The sequence below is a fragment of the Rhamphochromis longiceps genome, linkage group LG7, assembly GCF_057381845.1.
Source record: "Rhamphochromis longiceps isolate RC_006_pf linkage group LG7, R_longiceps_female_GT1.1, whole genome shotgun sequence".
NCBI classification, from domain to species: domain Eukaryota; kingdom Metazoa; phylum Chordata; class Actinopteri; order Cichliformes; family Cichlidae; genus Rhamphochromis; species Rhamphochromis longiceps.
Genome location: NC_140563.1, coordinates 3479513 through 3502958, shown reverse-complemented (window position 1 = coordinate 3502958; position 23446 = coordinate 3479513). Strand labels below are relative to the sequence as shown.

At 41.7% G+C, this 23446-nt stretch overlaps 1 protein-coding gene across 3 annotated transcripts in view; it reads right to left on the bottom strand.

Moving 5' to 3' along the window:
• Nucleotides 1-23446, bottom strand: part of tspan9a (tetraspanin 9a) — a 232354-nt gene that overhangs the window by 79096 nt on the left and 129812 nt on the right. For 2 of the 3 annotated variants that reach the window (XM_085411642.1, XM_085411641.1), the window contains one exon: nucleotides 7245-7324. In XM_085411642.1, coding sequence (XP_085267768.1) covers nucleotides 7245-7307 — 63 coding nt within the window. In that variant the 5' untranslated portion in view covers nucleotides 7308-7324. Of the gene's footprint in view, nucleotides 1-7244; nucleotides 8431-23446 lie in introns of those variants that run through there. The other variant, XM_085411640.1, reaches the window with a different exon arrangement.

Below are 23446 nucleotides of genomic sequence, written 5' to 3'. Positions count from 1 at the left end.
AATGTCTTGGACTTAACTACAGGTTAGTCAGACTTCTAGTATTTAAACACGACCGTTTCACAGAGAAATATAATTTTGCACGGAAAAACAAACTACTTAAAACACAGTACACACATTGTGTTTGCACAGAGCGTATAGACCTGTAATTAGTTTTCGTTTCCCAGTCTGTTAATTCAAAATAAGAAAGGTAATCTCTGAGAAATTTCATTTGCTCTAAGAAGTGAAACAAAATGAGCTTCCTTAACACAGCTTTGTGTGTGTGTGTGTGTGTGTGTTTATTGGGGGGAAGTGAAAAACACTGGTTTCACTGTAATTTGCCTTTAAATGTCAGACAATTTTGAATAAGCAAGCTACGGTTCTGTGCAGTCATCAACCACTCATCTTTAATATTTTACTAGGAAAACGGGAAAACCTAGGTATTTATTGAAATGTGCAAAAATGAATATAAATACAGTATAAAAAGCAAAAACAGAGTTTTTACCGTTCTGAAACTCTGAACACACTTCAGTGTTTTTCTACCTGCTCTTACTGCATTTTCAGTGTGTTTGAGATTATTGTCATGGCATTGTCTATTACATGCTTGCAGTAGGTGCATCCATCGTGGATCAAAATCTGACAGCACGTTTCTGTTTCACAGTTCAGTCATTTTTGACAAGAAGCACAGCCCCAAACCACCACAGAGCCTCTGCTGTTGTACCCTTTAGCTGAGTTCCTCCTTACATACTGACAATAATGTGAACAAAACCTGTTCGTACTGTACATTTGCTGTAGATAATTTTTAACGCTTGCCACTTTTCCAGTTTCCTTTTTAAAAGATAACGCTGCAGAGATATGCCAAGTCTTCAGCTGGTATCGAATCAAAATGCTATGCAGGCACGTACAATAACAAAGGGCCTAAAGATCCAATTTCTTTGCGAAATTGTTTGTTGTGCAGTCACAACATCCCTTTTTCCACTTGAATATTCACAGGCCAGTATTAGGTGGCTTATCCCGCCCCCACACAAAAAAGGTCAGGTATGAGTGCTGGACTGAAAATGAATGAAAACGTCCAAAGAAAAACTTTGGAAGAACATCCGAAGGTCTGAAAACTTTACAACTTTTTTAAGCAAGAATCTCCAATAGTGAAATTTTACTCACTGTCGGAAAAGTATAACAAAAGTGTTATTAAGGTAATTTAAATTAGGAGATATCTGGCACAGACAGCGACTGCAAAAGCACTTCAAAAGCTCGAACTCTAATAACAGAGCCCAGTGTCTGTTTTATTGTTTTGCTTCTATACTGAATCCCTGCAAGTGCACAGATGTTACAAACTGTCACTACATGATATGTAAAATGTTCAAAAGCTGAAAAGCTACAATGATTGTTTGCTTTTTCCTGCACAAATTGAATCTGACTCATGCAGTTTTTCACAACGGTTTGCTTGATAACACAATCTCTGAGCCTTAACTTGCATGTGAAATCATTCACCGCTGCAAAACTGAATGGAAAGGCTTGCTTTTGTTGATATTGCTGTTCAAGGTATCTGTTCACTGTCAATGCACAGAGAAAAGATACTTTGCTTTGTCTGCTTTCAAAATATAAAGCAGACAAAAAGGACAAGACCCGTTTGATCAATAACCCGAATACACGACCTGTTATGGTATTTTCTGTGTCACAGTTCAGTAACATCAACACATTATTGACTACACAAACAGGGTGCTATCTTCTCTACTGCCCGAGGTGCACGACGTGGCACATAGTCATTACAAAAGATCTCGCCTATGTATGCAGAACTAATGACACTCCTGTTGTCCCCTTGCTGTCCTACTCCGTATCTTCATATCTCTTGTATACTGTGTTGGGGAGAGCAGGATATCTGTGTTTAATGTGCAAAACGGAGGAAAAAATACATTTTTTTAATTCATGGAGATTGCATAGTTGAGCCTGATGAGATATTATACCAGCCACCTCATCGGTGACACAAATGGGAATGAGATTGTGTTTTTATCTTGCCTGAAATTAACAAGTGGTTAGCTGTGACAGGTTAAGTCTCTACGCTCTTTCTACACTTCCGGCATCTGTGAAGGATACTAATGTGAACGATGGAGGGAACAGACGATAAATGGTGTGTACCAGCAATTGTGGAAGTCAGTAAACTGCAATTTGTGTGCCTAGCAGTTACTGTTCTGTCATTTGTTTCTGCAATGTTGACCTGTCACTACAAGTCAGCGCCAAACAGCTGAGACTGAAAACTGGACAAAAACTACACCTGCAGCCCCGTCGCTTTGAGCAAACCGAGTAGCAAACATCAACTATTACATGTAATCTCTCCACAAGAAAGACTCGCTTCATATAAAAAGAATGGCATTTACATGTTTTGTGGAGCAGGTTTATTCCACACTCCCTATATAAGGTTGCTGACTCTTTGTAATACAATGTAGCCTTTTTTTGGCTACTTGTGTGTTATAATCACCAACCAACAGCACTAAGTGATTGGTTAAGAATCTCAATTCCCATGGAAAGGCAATACCTACCGACTGCATCCAAGCGTAAAATGCACCTCAAAATCTCCCGCTCTATTACCTTGCCCCCCTAGAGTGAAACACAGTAGCTCCATTCCCCAGCTGATCTGCAACAAGAGCTAATGAGCTCAGCGGCTCTACACAACACGGCCGGGAAATCGAAACAGCCTGTGTGAGAGAGAGACGTGTAAATGAGAGTGATCTCCCTAGACGATCTGCTGGACAAAGGCAGGCACGTGGAGATATTTACCAAGCAGGTCAGCCAGTGTGAATCAAGCCCCAGGAATCTACAGGGGATGCTAATTACAAGACTCCAAATAATTAAAATGCACATGTGATGTTCTTTATGTAAATGCTACAGGGAAACTGACAGGCCAGCTTGCAGGCTGCACATTTTGGCCATGACACATCTGTTGATATCCAAGCATGTTATACAGTATGAATGCCTGATATATAAGATGAATAATTTGTAATTGGTTGTATTGATAAGCGAAACGACACTGATACATACAATATAAAATTAATATTTGGAGGTGTAAGATTTCAAAAGACACACCGGCCAAGATTGATATTGCTTTCTGCCACTTTAAAGCCACCGTCAATTCAAAAAACAGTTTTTCATTCAACTCTCATCTATTTTCCTGTGCCCAAATCCTTGTTTCACCTGGCAGTGACTGATGGAGTTCAGCTGTGCGACTTGTGAAAAAGAGGAAGAAAACGAAAAGTCTTTTACAACACAAGCTCTCGAGCTATTAAAAATTACTGAACTTTTCATGTGCCGATATGGAGAATGAAAAATAGGCACACTGCTTCAGCACCTTAGACTGAAACCTCAGGGGGGTTCCAGTCTGAGTAAGCAAAGGGACAGCTTGTGTGAGTTTTTTTACGAGTTCAACAAAACCAAATAAAAATGTGTCAGTACGCTTATATGCACACTTCTAACAAACCACCTGGAGTCTGTCAATACTGCTTCTCTTTGTAGCATCAAAGCGCAAGCATATATGAAACCTTGAGTGTCGAATTCGGTAAATCGATAGGAAAACCAATCTTCTGTTGCTTTGGACCAAATGGTTTATAAATCCTACAGCGATCCACTAAGTAAGCACAAGAATTCATGAATGCTAAACACATTTCTCCGCTAACAAAGGAGTAGCTTTGATACTAGAACCCCTCTTGTACTTGTAGGACAAGACTGCTGAACTGACAGTTTCCCTTTAAATATGAATATCAAATGAGGATCTACTTTTTGATATGGTGTGATAATGCCAGAGCTCAGATTTAGCGTACAACCTACTATATCTTAAGCAATTAGAATAAGCTTGAGAGCAATGCTGTTGTAATTTGTTGGAATAAATCCTCAGGGAGAGTTGAGAGCGCTTACTGTGAGTTCAGAGAACACATTGCACAGTTAAGGCTAAAATCCTTGCTCCGAGCAAGAACACAAACACCGATATGTTCTCAAGGCTGACACCAATAGGGCTTAATGTCAATCATCTTATCGGGATGGTCAAACAGACCTTGAGAGCATGTGTGCTGGAGAACAACAGATCGTCTTGCCAACTAAACCCCAGACTTTGTCACACGTAGCGCCACAATGCCCATTTGCTTTGATGATATTGGCTTTAGCGTAGAAGGAACTGCGCTTATGATCCTTAACCGCACAACCCAATACTGCGTTAATCTGCCTGAAACTCCCCCCTGCAGCTCAGACTCTTCTAATCCTTTATAAGGAAGAGAAGCCAGATGGTCGTGAACAACTGCTGGGGGGCCTGAGGATGAGCGAATGTATGGAGATGTCTGGAGTGCCTGTCAATGTTTACCTTGTGTTTTAAGTTACTAGTGTAAGCTCCATGAAGTGGCCTGTGTGTGGCTGGTGAATGCACTTCCAAGGATGTGTGTGTGCACAGCAAATGTGCTCATGCACAGTTAAAAAGAAGAGACCCCCGCTGCACCTGGTGTCAGGTTACCGCAGCTTGCAGTTCCCCTTTCAATCCTGAGACGAGATGTCAGAACTTAAGAGGCACGCCGCTCTACCAGCTTCGGTAACCGTACGATTCCTGGAGTGTCAGATGCAGAGTGGCACAGTCCCAGGGGTCTCGAGATACATCATGCCTCTCACCCTCGCCCCTCCGTTTCAGAGTACTCGGGCACCCCTTTCTGACCCTTCAGTGACAAGTGAACCTTTTATTTACAGCTCCACTAACCTTCAAATTGGTGCGCTGCGGCCTGAAAATCTGGAGTGCCATTCAAGTAAGCTGTCACGTGGAGATACACTGAGACCTTGCAGCCACATGCTGCATCCTCACTCCCACCCTTCTCCCATGAGACACTGATTAAACTCCTATTAAAATGATTGAGTAGTAGGAGGAAAACAAGAGTATCAATCTGCCGCAGCAATAGATTGGAATGTGCATGGTGGGCATTCATTAAGTGAACATTATCAGAGTAAAAATTCAATTATTTCGCAGCAGGGTATAAGTTATGCTGAGAAAGTTCCACACTTAAGTTCTCTCTCTCACACACACACACACACACACACACACACACACACACACACACACACACACACACACACACACACACACACACACACACACACACCATAAGAGACGCTCCACTCTCACTGAAGAGAGTGCATTTACAGCTCTCTATCTTTTACATGCTTTTACAGTCACTATAATGCATCAAGGTCAACAAGCTAAGTTTCACATGAATCTAAGACCAAAAGCTTAATCTAAAGTCTAGTTTTCACCCACTTCTTAATGCAGAAGCTGATTATTAGTAGCAAGGTTTGTTTGCAGTAAATTAACACTTTCATTCATGCTTTTGTTTCATACATTTCCCCTGTGATGAGCATAAGGACCTAGGCAGCTTTTGATCTATCATTTGAGATGAGCAGGCTGGAACTGACATACAGCTGACATAGCCATTGTGTCAATGTGAAGTCAAATACAGCTTTGAAATATAATATCCAAGTAAAAGGTCCAAGAAAAATACTGCAAATTCACAAAAACTATTATTATAAATGTGACTTCTTATGTCTGATATTGGTTTATACAAATCTGCATATAAACACATATGTTGATCAGGAAAGTCGCTTTTAAGGGATGAGTTATGTATAGCCTCTTTGGTAATATAAGAAGAGGTCAGACTTTAGTTTCATCCAACGAGTGCCCTGAATAGCCTGTAATTTGTGCCAAATTGTAACATTTAATCAAAAATAAATAATAAACTCTGTTTGGCTATTAATTAACAGGATGTAAAAGAGTAAGAGCAGCAATTCAAATGGCATTTTGTTTCCCTAGCCAATTTATAATTTCAACAATTTGCTTGTTTAATTTTTTGAAATTAATTAAACACAGTATTCGCTATTAAATGAGCTGCCTCCATCTGTTTCAATAAAGCTTTTAGTATGGAAAGACATGCATTATGCTGTAATGAAAAACAGCTGATCGATCACTCATGCACCCAAAAATCAATTTGGGAAACTGCTCTAAAATGCCATCCTTAACTCTAACAGTGGTGAAGTCAATACACATACTGACCGAGTTGAGAATGGGTGCTCACATAAGGCTAAGGCAGCGTCTGCAATAATGACTCCATCATCAAATAAGCTTTTTTTGACCCTATCATCCCCTAAAACAAATATTAGCATCATTAGTTGGGTATATATACCTCTGCCAATCACTATCACACCCGCCTCTATGGACCTGCACATGATCTCAGACTAAGATGAAGGTGCAGCCTTCAAGATGAGGAAAGGTCTGAGCTGTCCATTTTTCTACATATAAATTTGACAGTGATGTAGATTTCAGCTTGTGTGGTGCATGTTTGTGTATACATGTGTTAACGCAGCTGGCCTCTAGTTAATGCCCACTCTGTTGTCCCAGTTAGCTGGGCTATCAACCCACATGACATGGTGGGCCTGAGTTGATTCCCCAGTGTTGAGATGTTTTTACGCTTCATGCTTCAATGCATTCACACAAAAGGCTTGGCCTCATAACCCATAAGCCCGATAATCCAGTCTGTAAACATTCAAGGGATGCCCACTTTTACCATAAATGCCCATGCTTGGTTACACTGTGGAGACCACCACATGCTGGCTAGGTTACTGCGATAGAATTTATTATATTAAACTGAATAAATTCTGTTGACAATTTATCATACCGTGAGTCAAGAGGAATGACGATCCATCAGATCAATTTAGACTATCGCTGACCAACTCAGCTAAAATCCCTTTGCCATTATTGTGCAGCTCATCTGTGTAAATGCCCTGCAGGAGGATATAGTCTTTCCCTTGCATACCAAAAGCAGCATTGCAGCTTCATGTTCACTGTAAATCATGCGACCATGTGAAAGACTGACTTTACTGACCCCCAGGACCTTTTTCCACCAACCCCCACCCGAACCGAAAGGAATAAAAAAGAAAAACACAAAAGGAGACCTGGTGCAATGCCACAGACACTGTCATGACATCCAGGAATAGCAACATGCACAGAGTAACACGCATAAACACCCTGATGTAATTAGAGACGCATGACTGCCCTGACAGCCATCATTTTGTCAGAAAGTAATGTCTCCTGATGAACATTTTGAATAACTTATCACACGCATATGATATGGCTAACGACGAGTAGTGAATCACTCGAGCCAGAATTACTTTGGCAGCATCATCTTTTAAGACGCTCAGAATTTGTATAAATTGCATCAAGTAAGAGGAGAAGAAAATATAAAGTCACTTACCCAGAAGATGAGATTGAAGATGAACATCATATACTTCAAGCAGCAGAGGCAGCCTCTTGCCATGTTGCACTTCTTAAATTCTAAAAGGAACACAAAGGATAGATCCAGGTAAAAGACTATGTATTTGCTGCCCTTGGGTGAGCTGTACTTGTTGTTAGTCTTGTCTCCCGCGCTGGCGTCAGCTGCAGCTCCAGTCTGCCCCTGCTGCGTGTTTTTGCGTGGCCCCGTGGAGCCGTAGAAAGCGCCGGCAGTGAAGCCGCGGCCACCGAAAGGGCGGCCAGACGTGGAGGCTTGAGCAAAATCGGATTCGCGGCTGTCTACAGAAGGGCTACGGTGAATGGCTGACTCCTCACTGCTGGACTTCTCCATACTCTAGGGCTGCAGCTGCTGATGAGGGGCTCTCTGACACACAGTCTACCATAGTCTCAGAGATGATAGGACAGAACAACTTGCCCTCCAAATCTTCACTGCTTCACCTTCTGAAGCAATAAAGGATAAAATCCACACAGCAACACTACATCCACCTGAAAGCCCACGGATGGATGAAAAGGTCTCCTGTGTAGAACTGAACTGCTCAGGCACCTCTGGCAGGTTTAAGTGTCCTCTGCTTGGTGAAGCTCTCTTGCTGTGATAATCCTAAAGTAGAAGTGCAGAAGGTTCCTGTGAGGAGCATTACCCTCGCCTTATGACGGGACTGTCTTTCTGTGAAGAAGTTAAAGCACTTGTTCTATCCTGTCCTGTAATATCACTCTCCTCCTGCGCGTCTTAATGCTGCGCCCGGCTGCTGCGGTGGGAGTGAAACCCCCGAGAGTCTCAGCTGCTCCACTTCCACGTTCTCTTGCTGACCTGGTAACTTTGATTCCCCCTGTCCCTCCTCTCCTCTTTCCACTGCCCTGCGCCTGTTCAGTCCTCTTGTCTATGTGTGCTGATGCGCTCTCTCTTCCCTGGGTCTCTCACTCTCTGTTTCTTTCTGATTGTGCCAGTATCGCTCTCTTTCCGAGTGTGCCTGTCTACTCTAATGTACCATTCTTTGCTCAGCAGCTCGGTCCCTCTGCTCTGCCTGTGCTCTGCTCTCCCAATAGGAGTGCACTGGCTGATGTGCTATTATCGGCAGACGCAACTAACGGGCATTCCCTATCTCCCAACAAGAGCACTCACCTCCTCCCCCAATTCTCTCTCCCTCCCTCTTGCTTCCTCCTGCTCTCTCTCTCTCTCTGCTCATTCAGTCCCTTCCCACTGCTGAGCAGGCAACCAATGCAGCAGCTGCAGCCAGACCGCAGCTCCTCCTCTCCACTCCCCGCGTCTTTATTAAGCCCATCACTGTGGCTGCTTTGACTAAACATGTTCAGCAGTTTCATATCCATCAGGGGAATTGAGAGGCCATAGATAACAACAACAAAATAAACACACACACACACACACACACACGCAGAAATCAAACATGAAGATAATTGCAGATGAGTAAGGAGTTGTGGAGTAGCAGGGTTAAGGGATGTGAGGTGGAAATTTCTGGCAGTCTCTTTTGCATATGAAAAGCTTTGAGCGTCAGTATGCTGATGACACTGACACCTGTGATTTCACACATGCCAGAGAAGCTTCTCATTCTGCTTTAATCTGTAACTTTATTCATTGCCATAAATAAACTGTAGTTAAATCTGACTGTGGGTTATTCACATATTTTTTTCTTTCTGAAAAACTAGCTTGAAATAGCAGCCAGTCCCCACTGGAGTGATTATTGCATATCACATGGGTGGTGGCGACAGTACTGGGGTCCAGTTTGATCATACTCTTACTCTGTTATTCATCACTGCACTCCTCACATCCATGTAAGGGGACGCCAATTATCTGGCAACATCCAGGCTCTGGAATTATGGCACCATCTCAAGCATGGAAAGAGGCTTTAAGATGGTGAACACTTTCCAATGCAAAGCCAGGGTGAAACGCACAAGAGCCCTGCTGACTCACACACTAAGCTAACAAGACATTATAAAGCTTCGATTAGAAAGCGTTCCACACAGCTAAAAGTTCAGGATTCTCTGCAGTAAATGGAGGGTAAGTGACAATTATAATAATACAAGATAATAAAAATATGCACAAGATAATTATCTGTCTGTTCATATGAATGTGAGAACGTTTGTCCTCTTCTGAACATAACAGCTAATGTAACCGTTTAATTTTTCTTATCAGCTGTAAGAATCAACTTTTTTTCTCTCTCCAAAATGAACGTGCAGCAGAGGGCACATTGTTTGGTAATTGTTGCCTCTCGGCAGAATAGTGATAATGGGTCACCCTGCAGACGTATGGAGGGAGAGTTTTAACTCAGTGGTCTAAAAGTTCAATCTAGAAATACCCAGTTAACAAAGACAAGATTACCCTCGCCTTCAGCTGTTTCACTGCTGGTGGAGAATTATCTGCCTTGAGGAAGCACGTTTGTGATCACAGGGCTTTTTTTAAATGAAGACAGAGTTTCATGTCTCGACATTGATTATAAGGCTACACCTAAAACAATGGAAACTAAGACTTCTTTTCATCCTCAGTTTCCTCATTTGACTTCACGAGAAAGCAAGTAAGCACGCGAAAGACTTAAAGTAAAGCTTGTGAAATGTGTTTGTTATGAACAGAAAATGCAAAGAGTAAAACTTATCTGTCACATATCACAAATCTATCAGGGCTCTGTGGGGCTCTCGCTGTATATCTTGCTGACACTTCCAAGTAGCCAAGTAGTAGGACATACCCAGGCCTACGCAGATTCAGCCGAAGAATTTTTGCCCAGCAGCTGCTGTATTTTGTTAAGGGGTAGAGCAAGAGACAAAGCTCGAGACTCCAGAGAAATGGACATCTGTGGGATGACACAAAGGAGCTGAAGCTTGAAGAGAAGATGAAAAATATGCAGAGCAGCAGCCGAGTAGACCAGAGCAGAGAGGCTGCGTTTAGATAGAGACGCTGAGTGGGATGAGACTGCATTCAAACATTCTCTGTAGCGCTCAGTAAATCTGGCAGCTCCTTAAACATATGTATGTATGTTTCAAAGGCAGGACTGAAGAGATTAGAGATCACAGGGAACAATTATAGAACTCTCTGAGAGCTCAGCAGGCAATGCTTTACAAAACAAAATGAGACACAAATGCTATGAACAAAGAATGACTCATTGTTGGTATCACGATTGTGTAAACCAATATCTCGAATACTGAAGTCCTTAAAATATTAGTAAAAGAAATACTAATGAATACCAAAAATTCTTTCATGGAATTAGATGCTCATTTTCAGCAGTTTCAATACTAACAGCACCGTCTTTGCCTCCTCCAGCCCCTCCACACTCACTAGCAGCTGAAGTAGTTGATGTTCACAACGGTGAAGAACACTTTAAGAGGAAGTTTGCGAAGCGAAAAAGCTCCTGCTTTCATACAAATGAATCTGGCTGGCTCACACATTCAGCTTTGCCATTAACATCAGACATCTCTTAAGTCATCATTAAGGCAGCAGCTATCGGCTACGGATAATAATAAAATGATAACGTTAACGCTGGAGCTAGACAAGAAACGTCATTGTCCCTGTCAATCTATAATTTAAAAGCTAGGGCTAATTTAACAGGATGAGACAGTTATTTGTGTCTAAAAAGTGCTTCTCTTGTTTCTCTTAAAGTCCCAGAGTGAAACCTTGGCCGATTGTGACCCCAGCCCATTTTCACATCTTGTCTCCTGTGATTAGGCAGAGGATCAATAGGGAATCCATGACCCGATTGGGGACCCTGTTTAAGCCCCATAGGGCTTAAAATCTGGGACTCAGTTGCTCTTAGAACTAAAGAAGCTTCTCAGATTAGAGGTGAAACGTCTTCAAGGAAACTTAAAGAAGTCCAGACGCTTTACTTTCCAGGCTCCTTAGACTATGACTGAGAACCTTCACAGACATGGTTATGTTAGTCTATTTTTCTGCGCTGCATTAGTCAGCTTAAAAATAAGTTCGTCATTGATGTTATTGTTTGTAGTATTCTAATTTTTTTGGTATTTTTTTTTAAATTTACATTTTTTCACCGTGGTTTTGAAAATGGTATTGAGTATTTTCCTGGTTACTGCTATCAAGTTTGACATTTAGTAGATAATAGGTGCATTTTCCCAAAAACATATTTTAACATAGAAATAGTAGGTGGTACACTTATTGAAAAAAAGCCCTTAAATAAAGACCTGCACAATGCAAATTGCAAACACTTAAATTGCAGCCACTGACTCCATCTTAAAATGTTGTTGTTGAAGCTACTCAGCAGTGAATGTATGGTATTATTCTCAAATGTTTGTATATTAGTGTAATATCAGAGATAATGTATGCATATCTTCATGATCTTTGTTGTTTATGCCAGCTTAACTGTGGTTTTATTCATTCTGTATTCTCTAAAATATAGACATTTGCCTCCCAGTGATGTCCTAGTAAAAGCAGAATATTAAAAGGGATATTCCCTTATGTGTTGCACTTTCATAAACAAATAACTACTGAAAATCAGTGAGTAATACATACCAACATTTTGCTACTATCATGAGTCTAACATGTAGCAGACTGGATCTGCTGGGTAATGATCTATCTATAACCTGCAACCTGAAGTTTGAGCCCTATAATGAGGGGAATCAGGGACATTTTGAAGGTACACATTGGTTCTCCTGAGTGGACAGGGTGACTGGACATCAGCAGAAACTTGTTGTAAGTGATCATCTTTATCATATAAGGAAAACTGTCTACGCGTATGTGAATAGTCTCATTGAGGATAACGACATTCAGAAAAAGAGGAAACTGTTAATGTTTTCACGAGTATATGAAACGTATGACGGCACCTTCACCGTCATTTGATCCCACAGCTTAACTCTTGTGTTCTAGACAGCACTCTCCATCATTACCAAATGAGGGAGATTTATTGTGCAAATGGCAGTCAATTCATCCAGCAGGCAGCAGTGCAGAATGCCGAAACCCTGTGAAACTATTCTGATGAACTATTTTGGCCTAACACTTTGGGACAGATTTACTAAGTAGTATAAGTTAACATGAAGCTGCAATGGAAAAAATGACATGAATGGCTGGGGTGATCAGCTAACAATCCACTAATTTAGAGATACAGATGCAGCAAGATCTTTTAAACAAAGGTAAATACAATCTACCAAAAGCAGCATAAATTAGCAGAGCAAATATGACCAGACCTGGTGAGAAATCAATCTACTAACCAAAATAACACATCTGATGACAGGTTTTGTTTCTGGAAACAGCATAGCAATTCAGATCAATGTGAGGCAAATGAAGGAGAATCTATATGTTCTGATGTAAGGGTGAACCCTACTATAGGAACTGATAAAGACCATGTGAGGTCTTGAAGGATGGAGCAGTCATTCTCTCAGTAAATCCCGTTTTCTACTTCAGCTGTCAGAATTATCCAGAGAAGTGCTGCTTTATTACAAGCCCATCATGTAAACCTGCAATCTGTACGTAACAGCAAACCCATATAATGTGTAGAAAAACAGAAGAAAGCATTATCATGTGCATAAGTGCTCATCTACAGTAGCTCTCGATTTTACTCCATATGGTTTGAAGCTGCACGTACTTATGAAAGTCAAAGGAAAGAATCTGATTCAGACCTGCAGCCAGCAATCAGTCTCTGCAAATAGAAATTCAGATAATCATCTAAGTACTTCAAATCTCTGCGAGTCACATTATTAGCTACATGTATTCAGAGAGACATTTCACATTATGTATTAAATCTGATACTAGAGAGAAACGCACACTGCTGAATAAAGGTATGCAGACGTCTTCTCCGCAGCTTTCAGTGTAAAAATGTTACTAGAAACCTAAAACATTGCAGACCACTGTGCAAACTATAAAAAAGTAATTTTGTTGTCTTAATTTGATTTATAACTTGTATGTGTCTGGCAAAGAGGAGAAATATGGCAATGGCAATCTGCTCAAAACATCTGTGATGAGGACTCAAGACCTACAGGAAAGGCCCAAGGCTTTGGCACTGCACTCACAAAGTATTTACCCATTTATTTGCTCAGTCTCTTAACATCTCCCTCGGTCATTCAGTCCCAAAAAAAGAAGACCCTATTTTCCTTGTATTTATCACCTTAGCTTATCCCTTCCAGTTGTGCAATTTTATTACTTACTAATTTCACTGACCTCTTTTATCAGCCCATTATCACCAAACTAGCAGCTAATTAAAATCTATCTCCATTAGTATATTAAGCCTTGTGAGAGAACTCTTTATTGCAAATGCAGTAAAAAAAAAATAAGTGAAAAATATCTAAAAAGAAATTAAATTTTGTATTCCAACAACATCAGCTAAAACTGGAGGCAAACTCAGTGGCTCAGTGATGTACAACAGAAGGAGAAGACGGAAAGAATTTAAAATAATAAGATATCAATCCCACTTGGTGTATAGTATAGTGATTTGTATTACAAGCTGAAAAAAGCATTTTTTGATAAGGCGTGTTCTAGATGCAGTTTATCTGTGAAGCTTGGGGAAAATGGCAGAGTAGTGCGTATGAAATGTGAATCTGTTTGACAGAATGTTTCTGACATCATTACACACGACGGTGTCTTTGTGTGCGCCGCTTTGGACTTCTGTTTGTTTGTTTTCCTAAGATTTTATATGAAGTGAAATTAACATTTTTTCCCTGTTGATTGTTCTTTGGTTACATGCAAATATCATTTGTTTGTCATGTTACAGAACGCTTGACCAAAAAGCCCATTAATCAAAGCGTAATTGTTTTCTCCATCATGAATTCATTAAATACATCTGTAGAAATCTAGCAAAAATGAAAGAGCCTGGTTGCTTTTAACACAAATGAGATAATCACACTTGGACATTTGAGATAAGGGAAACATACAGTGTGAGGTTCACCATAAGGTAATCTGAACTGTTTTTGGCTTTTATCATTGTTACGGCTCTAGCAGGACTTCCTTTGAAAGTGACCTTGTGTGGGTGTGTCCTGCCAGCTCTCCTGCCTTAGGTGCTACCGTTTTTTTGGACAGCTGACTCCAATCAGAAATTAGGAATACTGAAGGCCAGAGAAAGGTAAACTCTACTGCCAGAGAGTCTTGTTGGGTTGCAGCTAGTGAGCTGTGTGTGTGGTGCTTGATTGCTCATGTTCTGCAGAAAGGAGTGTGTTTTGGTGATGAACAATTTTTTGACTCACTTTTCATTTTACTGACGAACACTTGAGTTTTGTTGTTTTCTTTCTTTAAAAGGTGATAGTGGCTTGGCCGACTCTTTTAGTTTAGTTTTTAATAGAAAAATTAATAAAACCCTTTAACTTAACCATTTTGCCTCCCTGTTTCCTTTTTTCCACTTGGACAGTTTGGTTACGTTCCCCTGGACCTTTTTAGGTGATGTAACAAATGGGGGCTTGTCCGGGATTTGAAACCAGGACCTTTCAAACCCCAAGCAAGAATCATACTCCTGGACCTTTATAGGTACAATCATACAGACTTTGGTTATATTCACCAGTCTGCAGATGAAATGCGATTTAAATTTGGGGCACTGTAAGAACAATTTCTGTTTTATTTTAACATATAGTTAGGCCCATAAGTATGTCGATTGTGATACAGTTTTTTTTCCTCCTCACCAACACAGATTATTTTAAAACAATTGATTAGAATGTGATTGGAGCAACTCCTTGAATTAGACTTTCAGCTTCTTGAGGTATTACCAGGTTACTTAGTATTATATTACATTAAGTGTTAGGATTTACAGCCAAATTTACGCACCCGTGTAATTGTTCAAATCTTCCTTTAGGTTCCAAAACCAAAAATCTAGACCCACTATTTTAGGGAAATTAATGAACAGAATACCGTCTTTCATGAGGAAGCGTTTTAGATGTTTTTGATATCTTGCCACTGAATGTCTCTGATTCAGTAACTGAAATTGAATTATGACAATCACAACCCCAGTCACAAGGTCATTTCACTCATGACAGCAAACCAAAATTAAAATGGTGGTTCTAATAAGATGGCATTCCCTGAACCACTAAGAAAAAGAGAGAATTTCAAAAACAAAGGGTTGGGTGTAACTGATGGCTTCTAACAAGTCCACAACACAATTAATGGCTCTAATTTAACTTTGATCATATTACGCAAGGATTTAATGCTACATACCTTTGATCAGTCAATCTGAAACCATATCAGACCTGCAGACATACAGTAAATCACATGTAACAGGACATGACCCTGGTGTGAATTTATGATCAAGGCCCGGATATAAAGAGAGGATTAAAACTACAAAGAGTTACACCCCACATAGCATGTCTCTGTGGCCCGTAGAGCCTCTCAAGGCCACGCTTGTTGCTTTGGACACAAACAGACAACACAGCATAGCCTATGATGACCGAATACTCTGAGGAACATAAACAGTAACTGCTTCAGCTGACTGCAAGATGAGGACATCTTGGCACTTTGTGATCCACGGATATGCAATAATGTAGAGATGAGCTAATAAGCTATTAATTCTGATGTCTGTCTCATCTCCCAAATCAAATTAAAATCAGATGACATCTGGTTTGATATTTATAGTCTGCTGCCCTTTTATGATGCTCTGAGTATTACCCTCTGAGAAGAGGCTGGCCAGACAATAGCATAATTCTTCAGTCATTCTTGGGTGATTTGCAACCAGGAAGTCAATAAAAGGTGTCTGGAAAGGGTATTAATTAGGAGTTTATGGTATTATGCTGCCCTTGAGGTCCCACTGTAACAGCATGTGAGGTTTCCTGAAAATAGCACTAAAGCTAAGGAATCTAGGACTGTTTCTTAAAGTTAAATTAATGATGTTATTTAGCCATGTAGACTTTTAGAGAGGTGATCTTGTTTAACCCAGTGCTCCATTAGACATATTTCTTAAAATCTCTGTTTACTTATCTACTCGAATGGGAAAAACCACTGACAGACACACTGTGAGAAAGGAGCCATCTGCTGAGTACTACAGACTGTTTTTGTAGCTCTTGTGAGGATTTGAGAGAAAAAGCAGCATTTGTGACACATTCTTAAACCAGCAGACATAGAGGTGCACACGGGACTCACTCACAGACCCCATGAAATTAAATACACACAAAAAACCCCGGAAGCTAGTCCTGTAGTGAAACCTCAATCTAAACTTAATTCCTGCAAACACATCTTTCAGAGCAGTGGGAGATAAGGTAGGACACAAGAGACGGAACAGGGTTTTACAAGTAAAGTGAGCATACTCAGATTACAGGATACTACATTAGCATTTAGATCAGAAAGTGTCTCACCATGATTGAAATGCAACATAGTATCAGAGTGCAGTAAAGTCCTGTTCAATAAAGGCCATCTCAGAGGGGTCAAACGCCTGTGATGTCTGTAGCTGGACGATATATGAATCCCCGAACAGCACTGCAGATAAATCAAGACTGACACGGGGTTCTGATAATGTTGATCAAAGGAGTGAAATAGCTAGCATCCACCAGTGTCCTACGCTTTATGTAATATTTAAGAGAGTCATAACTGTCTGAAAAAGATGAAATGTCAGCAATATCTTATCCAGTTCACTGGGAATTTGTAGAGCACACCACTAAATTCAGGGCTCGGTTATTGATTCACTGGGTCTATGTTAATTAAACTTGACTGGAGGGTCTTCAAGAAGTATGTTGACTTTCTCTTCAGTGTTAGTTTTCCAATAGCACCTTTTCCAATATGAAAGCAAAATGCTTTCATAAAGCTTCGAGGAACATTCTGGATGTAATGACTGATATCTTTTCAAGGATGAAAATTTAAAATAACTTTTGCGCATTTCTTTGGATTATAACAAGTGTGTTTTGCAAAACAATGTCCATGCTGTCACCTATAATATTGTACAAGTAGTATTCCATTATGAAAAACAAACAGCTTTAGGTTCATTGCACGGCTACAATTTCCACTCTACATGCATATTTTGACAATACACCAGTGTCAGTGTTACAGCATAACCCACCAAAAGTCATACTGACTGAAGCCAAAAGCAGGGTGATTTTTTTTTAACATCCAACAACTCCTATATAATACACATAACCCCCCCACCCCCCCAATGTATGAATAAAACTACAAAATATTGTGTTTTGTTAGGACTTTTGGAGAAGTGATTACGTCTAAGTGCCTCTCCCTTTTATATTTGCTGTACATTAAACTGTGGGTGTTTTCTTCCATAGAAACCAGCAATCCACCAGGTGATTGGCTGATTGGAATCCCCTCTGCTTAGACAACTATCCATCATGGTTGCCACTGTGTAGCCATTTACTGCCACTAGATTGGATCAGCTGGCGGACCGGTCTGCCTTGATTGGTCAGAAAGGCAGAAAGGGGCTAAGAAAGCTACAACATTCATCACTGCTTTAAAATTAAAAATCATACTGAAAAAAAAACCCCTTTAACCTTGAGCTTTTCACCAAACAAGCTACAAATGATAAATTTCACAATATGTACTCTTTCATTCGCTGCGATGATGATGCTCTTTGAATTCAGACTGTACGAATCAACATCTAATGTACAATGCCTGCTTGATAATGTGCCAAATCAAAGCTGCATCAACATTAACACACTTATTATTTCTTCAGAAATTATGCAGTTAACTCTTAATGTCACAGGTTACAGTTTGATTAACACATATGAACTCAAGTTTCCATAACCTGCAAATGCCTCTGGTACAACATAAAACCTCTTTAAGGCTGTGAAGGCAAAAGACTATATGTTGGGCATATTTGTCTATGCTCTAAAAGCCATGTAGCTGAGTCATGTTTATGTGTGAACTCATAACTACAGCAACACATACACAGCTCTTCTCTCTCTTGCACTTCAGGGAAAAAAGCAATTGGGCACAATCCAGAACTTTAAAGGAAAAATGTCCCCTGATGTACAAAAATAAAAGAGTAGGAGAGACGAATGGTTTATTAAGGGCAATCAGCGTAAAACCTACTGCATTTTCCATGTAGAATAGTAGAATTAGAATAGAATAGAATTCAACTTTATTGTCATTGCACATGCACAGGTACAGGGCAACGAAATGCAGTTTGCATCCATCCAGAAGTGCTTTAGTGATATAGATATATTACAATATATATTAGCAATAATATAGATATGTGAGTATATTACAGAAATGGGTCTATTATGGTATGTTATAATGTACACGGTATGAAGTATGTTGTGAATATTCTATAACTATAAGTATGTACAGGCTGTAGTGAGTACAAGCTATGTACAGGATATGAACAGGATATAAATATGAAAAACTATACAGAATATGAAATAAATAACTTTACAGAATCTGGGATATACAGCTATACAGAAATGGGAACTATGCAAGTTGTAAACAGTTGTAGGATTAAAGATTATCGAATGTACAGAATGATTATTTACACAGAGCTATACAGTAGTGCAGTTAAGATAAGTGAGGGTGTAGATAGTTTCTACAGAGGCTATATAAAGTGCTAGTGGTTGTGAGTGGTGGTTCAGTCCATGTTATTATTGTGTTTGAGGGTACAGTTGTCCATTGTGGGTGTGTGTATGTTCAGTCCATGAGTTTAACGTGGGTCAGGTGTCAGGAGGCAGAGTTCAGGAGTCTGACAGCTGTGGGGAAGAAGCTGTTCCGGTACCTGGTGGTCTTAGTCCGGAGGCTCCTGTGGCGCCTCCCAGAGGGCAGGAGGGTGAAGAGTCCATGTGATGGGTGACTGGGGTCTTTGATGATTTTCCCAGCCCTTTTCAGACACCGCTTCCTGTAGATGTCTTTTATGGCAGGAAGTGGTGCTCCGGCAATGCGCTGGGCAGTTTTCACGACCCTCTGCAACGCCTTCCGGTCCGAGGCAGAGCAGTTCCCGTACCAGACTGTTATACAGTTGGTCAGGATGCTCTCAATGGTGCAACGATAGAAGTTCACCAGGATGTCTGAGGACAGGTGGTTCTTCCTCAGAGTCCTCAAGAAGAAGAGGCGCTGGTGAGCCTTCTTGACCAGCTTGGAGCAGTTGGTCGTCCAGGTGAGATCCTCGGAGATGTGGACTCCCAGGAACTTGAAGCTGCTCACACGCTCCACAGCCGTCCCCTTAATGTGGATGGGTGGATGTGGGTCAGCATTCCTCCTGTAGTCCACGATGAGCTCCTTGGTCTTCTCGGTGTTAAGCAGCAGGTTGTTTGTGTCGCACCACTCAGCCAGACGATCCACCTCCTCCCTGTAGGCGGCCTCATCGTTGTCACTGATGAGGCCAATCACCGTGGTGTCATCTGCAAACTTAATGATGGTGTTGGAACCATCAGCAGGTCTGCAGTCGTGGGTGAAGAGGGAGTAGAGGAAAGGGCTCATCACACAGCCTTGTGGTACACCGGTGTTCATTGTGATGGTAGATGAGCAGCGGTTATCCAGCCGGACATGTTGGGGGCGGTTGGTCAGGAAGTCCAGTAACCATTTGCAGATGAGGGAACTGATACCCAGGTCTGTCAGTTTCCTGATGAGTTGTGAGGGGTGGATTGTATTGAATGCTGAACTGAAGTCTATAAACAGCATTCTGGCGTAGGTGTTGTTGTTGTCCAGGTGTGAGAGGACAGAGTGCATTGCGATGGAGACTGCATCCTCTGTGCTCCTGTTCCGGCGGTATGCGAATTGGTGGGGGTCCAGGGTGGGGGGGGAGACAGGATTTGAAGTGTGCTAGGACCAGTCGCTCTAAGCACTTAGTGATGATGGGGGTGAGTGCTACTGGGCGGTAATCATTGAGGCAAGATGGGTTGGAGTTTTTGGGTATCGGGACGATGGAGGTGGATTTGAAGCAGGCCGGTACCACAGTGTGGGCCAAGGACAGATTGAATATGTCTGTGAGCACTCCTGCAAGCTCCCCAGAACACGCTCTGAGAACACGCCCGGGGATGCCATCAGGGCCTGCAGCCTTGTGGACATTGATCCTGCTCAGCACCGCTCCTACATCGGTGGGGGAGAGAGTCATAGGTTGGTGGTCTGGCGTCATGTCTGCTTTGGTTGTGGTTGTGGGGTTCCCTCGCTCAAAATGAGCATAAAAGTTGTTGAGCTCGTTGAGGAAGGAGACATCAGAGGATGCGGGGGAGGGTTTGGTGGTCCTGTAGTCTGTGATGGTCTGGAGTCCTTGCCACATGCGTCGGGGGTTGGAGTTGGAGAAGTGTTCTTCTACCTTCTTTTTGTAATGGTGTTTGGCTTTTTTGATGCCCTTCTTTAGATTAGCCCTGGCTGTACTGTAGGCGTGTGCATCTCCTGACCTAAAGGCAGTGTTGCGGGCCTTCAGGAGGAGACGAACATCCCGGTTCATCCAAGGCTTCTGGTTGGGGTACATGGTGATCCGTTTCTGGGTGGTGACACTGTCTGTGGTTTTGGAGATGTAATCCAGTACAGATGAGGCGTACTGGTCCAGGTCTGTGTGGGTGAACATATTCCAGTCTGTGTTTTTAAATCTGTCCTGGAGCACTGCGTCTGTCCCCTCTGGCCACACTTTAATTGTCCTCACAGCAGGTTTCACACGTTGGATGAGTGGTGAATACCGAGGTGTGAGGAACAGGGAGAGATGGTCTGATTGTCCAATGTGGGGGAGGGGTGTGGCTTTGTAGGCTCCAGCCAGGTTGGAATACACATGGTCTAAAGTCTTGTCTCCTCTGGTGTGGCAGGAGACATGTTGGTGGAATCTGGGGAGGACTATCTTTAAGTTGGTGTGGTTGAAGTCGCCAGCAACAATAAAAGCAGCCTCGGGGTGTTTATTCTGGTGTTTGTTAATGGCTGCAGAAAGTTCTTTCATGGCCAACCTAGCATTAGCGTCGGGGGGTATATACACGGCAGTGAGTATGATCGAAGTGAGTTCTCTGGGGAGATAATAAGGTCTGCATTTGACCATTAAAAACTCCGCATTAGGTGAGCAGTGACTCTCAGTAGTAGTGGAGTTCATGCACCAAGCATTGTTAATATAAATGCACAAACCTCCATTATTAGTAATAATAATAAAAAATTTATTTATCCCAAACATTGGGAAATTACTGAAGATGTTCTCTCTAAGTTACCAGGAGGGCTGCAGAGGATATGACTGGTTGCTATCAGGGGCAGCAGCCCCTTAGCTGACATCAGTGTGCTATCTCTGCGTATGCATGCAGTGAGATTAAAGGGTTCGTCTATGCAGGGGGTAGGGTCAACATCATGGTTTGATCTGATTTTTAATGCACACAAGGGTGAGAAACAGCTGGTGCCACACAGCACATGGGGCTCATGTGTGTCCAACGTCCACGCACATCAATAGGCAGATGAACACACTGAATCTCCCGAGGAATGTTAAAGAAGCTGCTGACACAGCGATGTGGGTCAGATGGGGTTGATCAATATTTTAGTTGGCTGTTGATGTAATGCAAAGAAAGGAGGAGTCGGCTGCACTGCTGAGCTGTGTAGATGTGAAGATGGAGAGGGATGGAGTTCAGACATGAGGAAGTATAAAACGCGATGGAATAGAAAATACGAAGCAAGTATCTCCCTGCTGTTCATGCTACTCAGTGCTAAAAGTCGACGATGAAGATTCAAAGGCAACGACTGATTAAAGACAGCAGAATGCCTGAGGAGCTTTACAATCCTGTGTACCATAAAGATATCTCATCTCTGTCTTGTAGACTTCAGGACTGTTGTTTGTACCTCAGGGATATCGATCACTTCATGATTTTGAGCCGCCAATGAACAGTACAATAGTGTGATTAACACAATCCCATCATAAAATGATATGTGCACACCCACGTGTGACAAACTAGAAAGAGAGACGGAGAGAAATGTGTGGGTAGAAAAATATAAAACGCATGCAAGAAATAAAAAATAAAGGTTAAATCATGTCTGGTGGAAACCTGCAGAGAGAAGAAGATGGACCAGCTCTGTTCGGCTCCAATCCGACCAGCTGGGCTGCACCTCCCCACAGTATGGCATACCCTGGCTCTCCATGTGTGAGTGTGTCGTGCATGTGTGTGTTATGTGTTTAAACTAGGGACGTGGCGTCTGTCCCTTGGCGCAGACACTGTCAATATGGCTGTGGTCATTCATGAGCAGCCACTTCTTGACTGCCACCCAATGAGAGCAAGGACAACAAAGGAGAGTAAAGGGGAGGAGAGCTAAAGGTAGCAGACAGTGGCAAGATGCCCTGGATCCCTTCACTTTTACAGGAAGTGCCCTGCCGCGGATTAATGGCCTCCTCTAAACAAGCAGCTGCCATGTCATTGTGTTTGTGGATATGAATTAGATATGAAGAAGCAAGTGCTGACAATGGAGCAGATAACCACATAAATAATTTACAGCAGTTTAAAAACAAACAATATGTGCAGACTTTTTATAAAATATATATATATTTTTACTGCAATCTGAGAGACAGGATTTCTGTGAACACTCATAACATAAAATGATACAGAGAGGCTTGGAGAACAAACTAGAGCTGATGGATGCTTTATGTAAACAGCACAGAGGAACACACATGGCCTCTTCACCTCCATGGTGAAGGGAATGAAAACAGCAGATGTCTACAGAGCTGCATAAATGGTGTGGAACAAGCCACGAGGAGTCTCTTTCACAACATCGTAAACAGTGAAACACATGATTATCTTATAAACATCATGCACTTGCCAACAAAGTATCCATCTTCAGGCTTATGTGGGAGTATGTTTAAAACAAATAATGTGACCAAATAAGACACATAAGACATACACATTAGTATCTGACACAGTGCTACAAAGAAGCAATCACACACAAGAACTTGCAAACATGGACACTCGTTAGGCTTTCACAGTATACACATTTATATACGATTGACTAGAGCCTTAATAAACCTCGTATTGCCTTCAGAACTGCCTCAGTTCTTTGTGATAAAACAAAGTGCTGGAAGCATTCCTCATAGATTTTGGCCCATAGTGACAACAGAGATTTCCACCACTTCTCAAAGGTGCTCTACTGGAATAACTGTGGAGTAGGGATGGGTACCGGTATCCGGTGCCATGATGGCACCGGTTCTGACATAAACGGTAGTAACCAGACCGAAAAGCAGCGCACATTTTGGTGCTTTTTTTTTTTCCTGAGCTGTGATACACTTTAGATTCTAGCCAATCATTTTACGTTTCCGAGGATAGTAGGCGGGTCCAGGTACGTACGTTCTTTTAGAGCAGAGCTACAGATTAAAAATGCCCAAGACGAAGCGGGCTTGTTGCAGCAGCCTACAACAAGTGCTT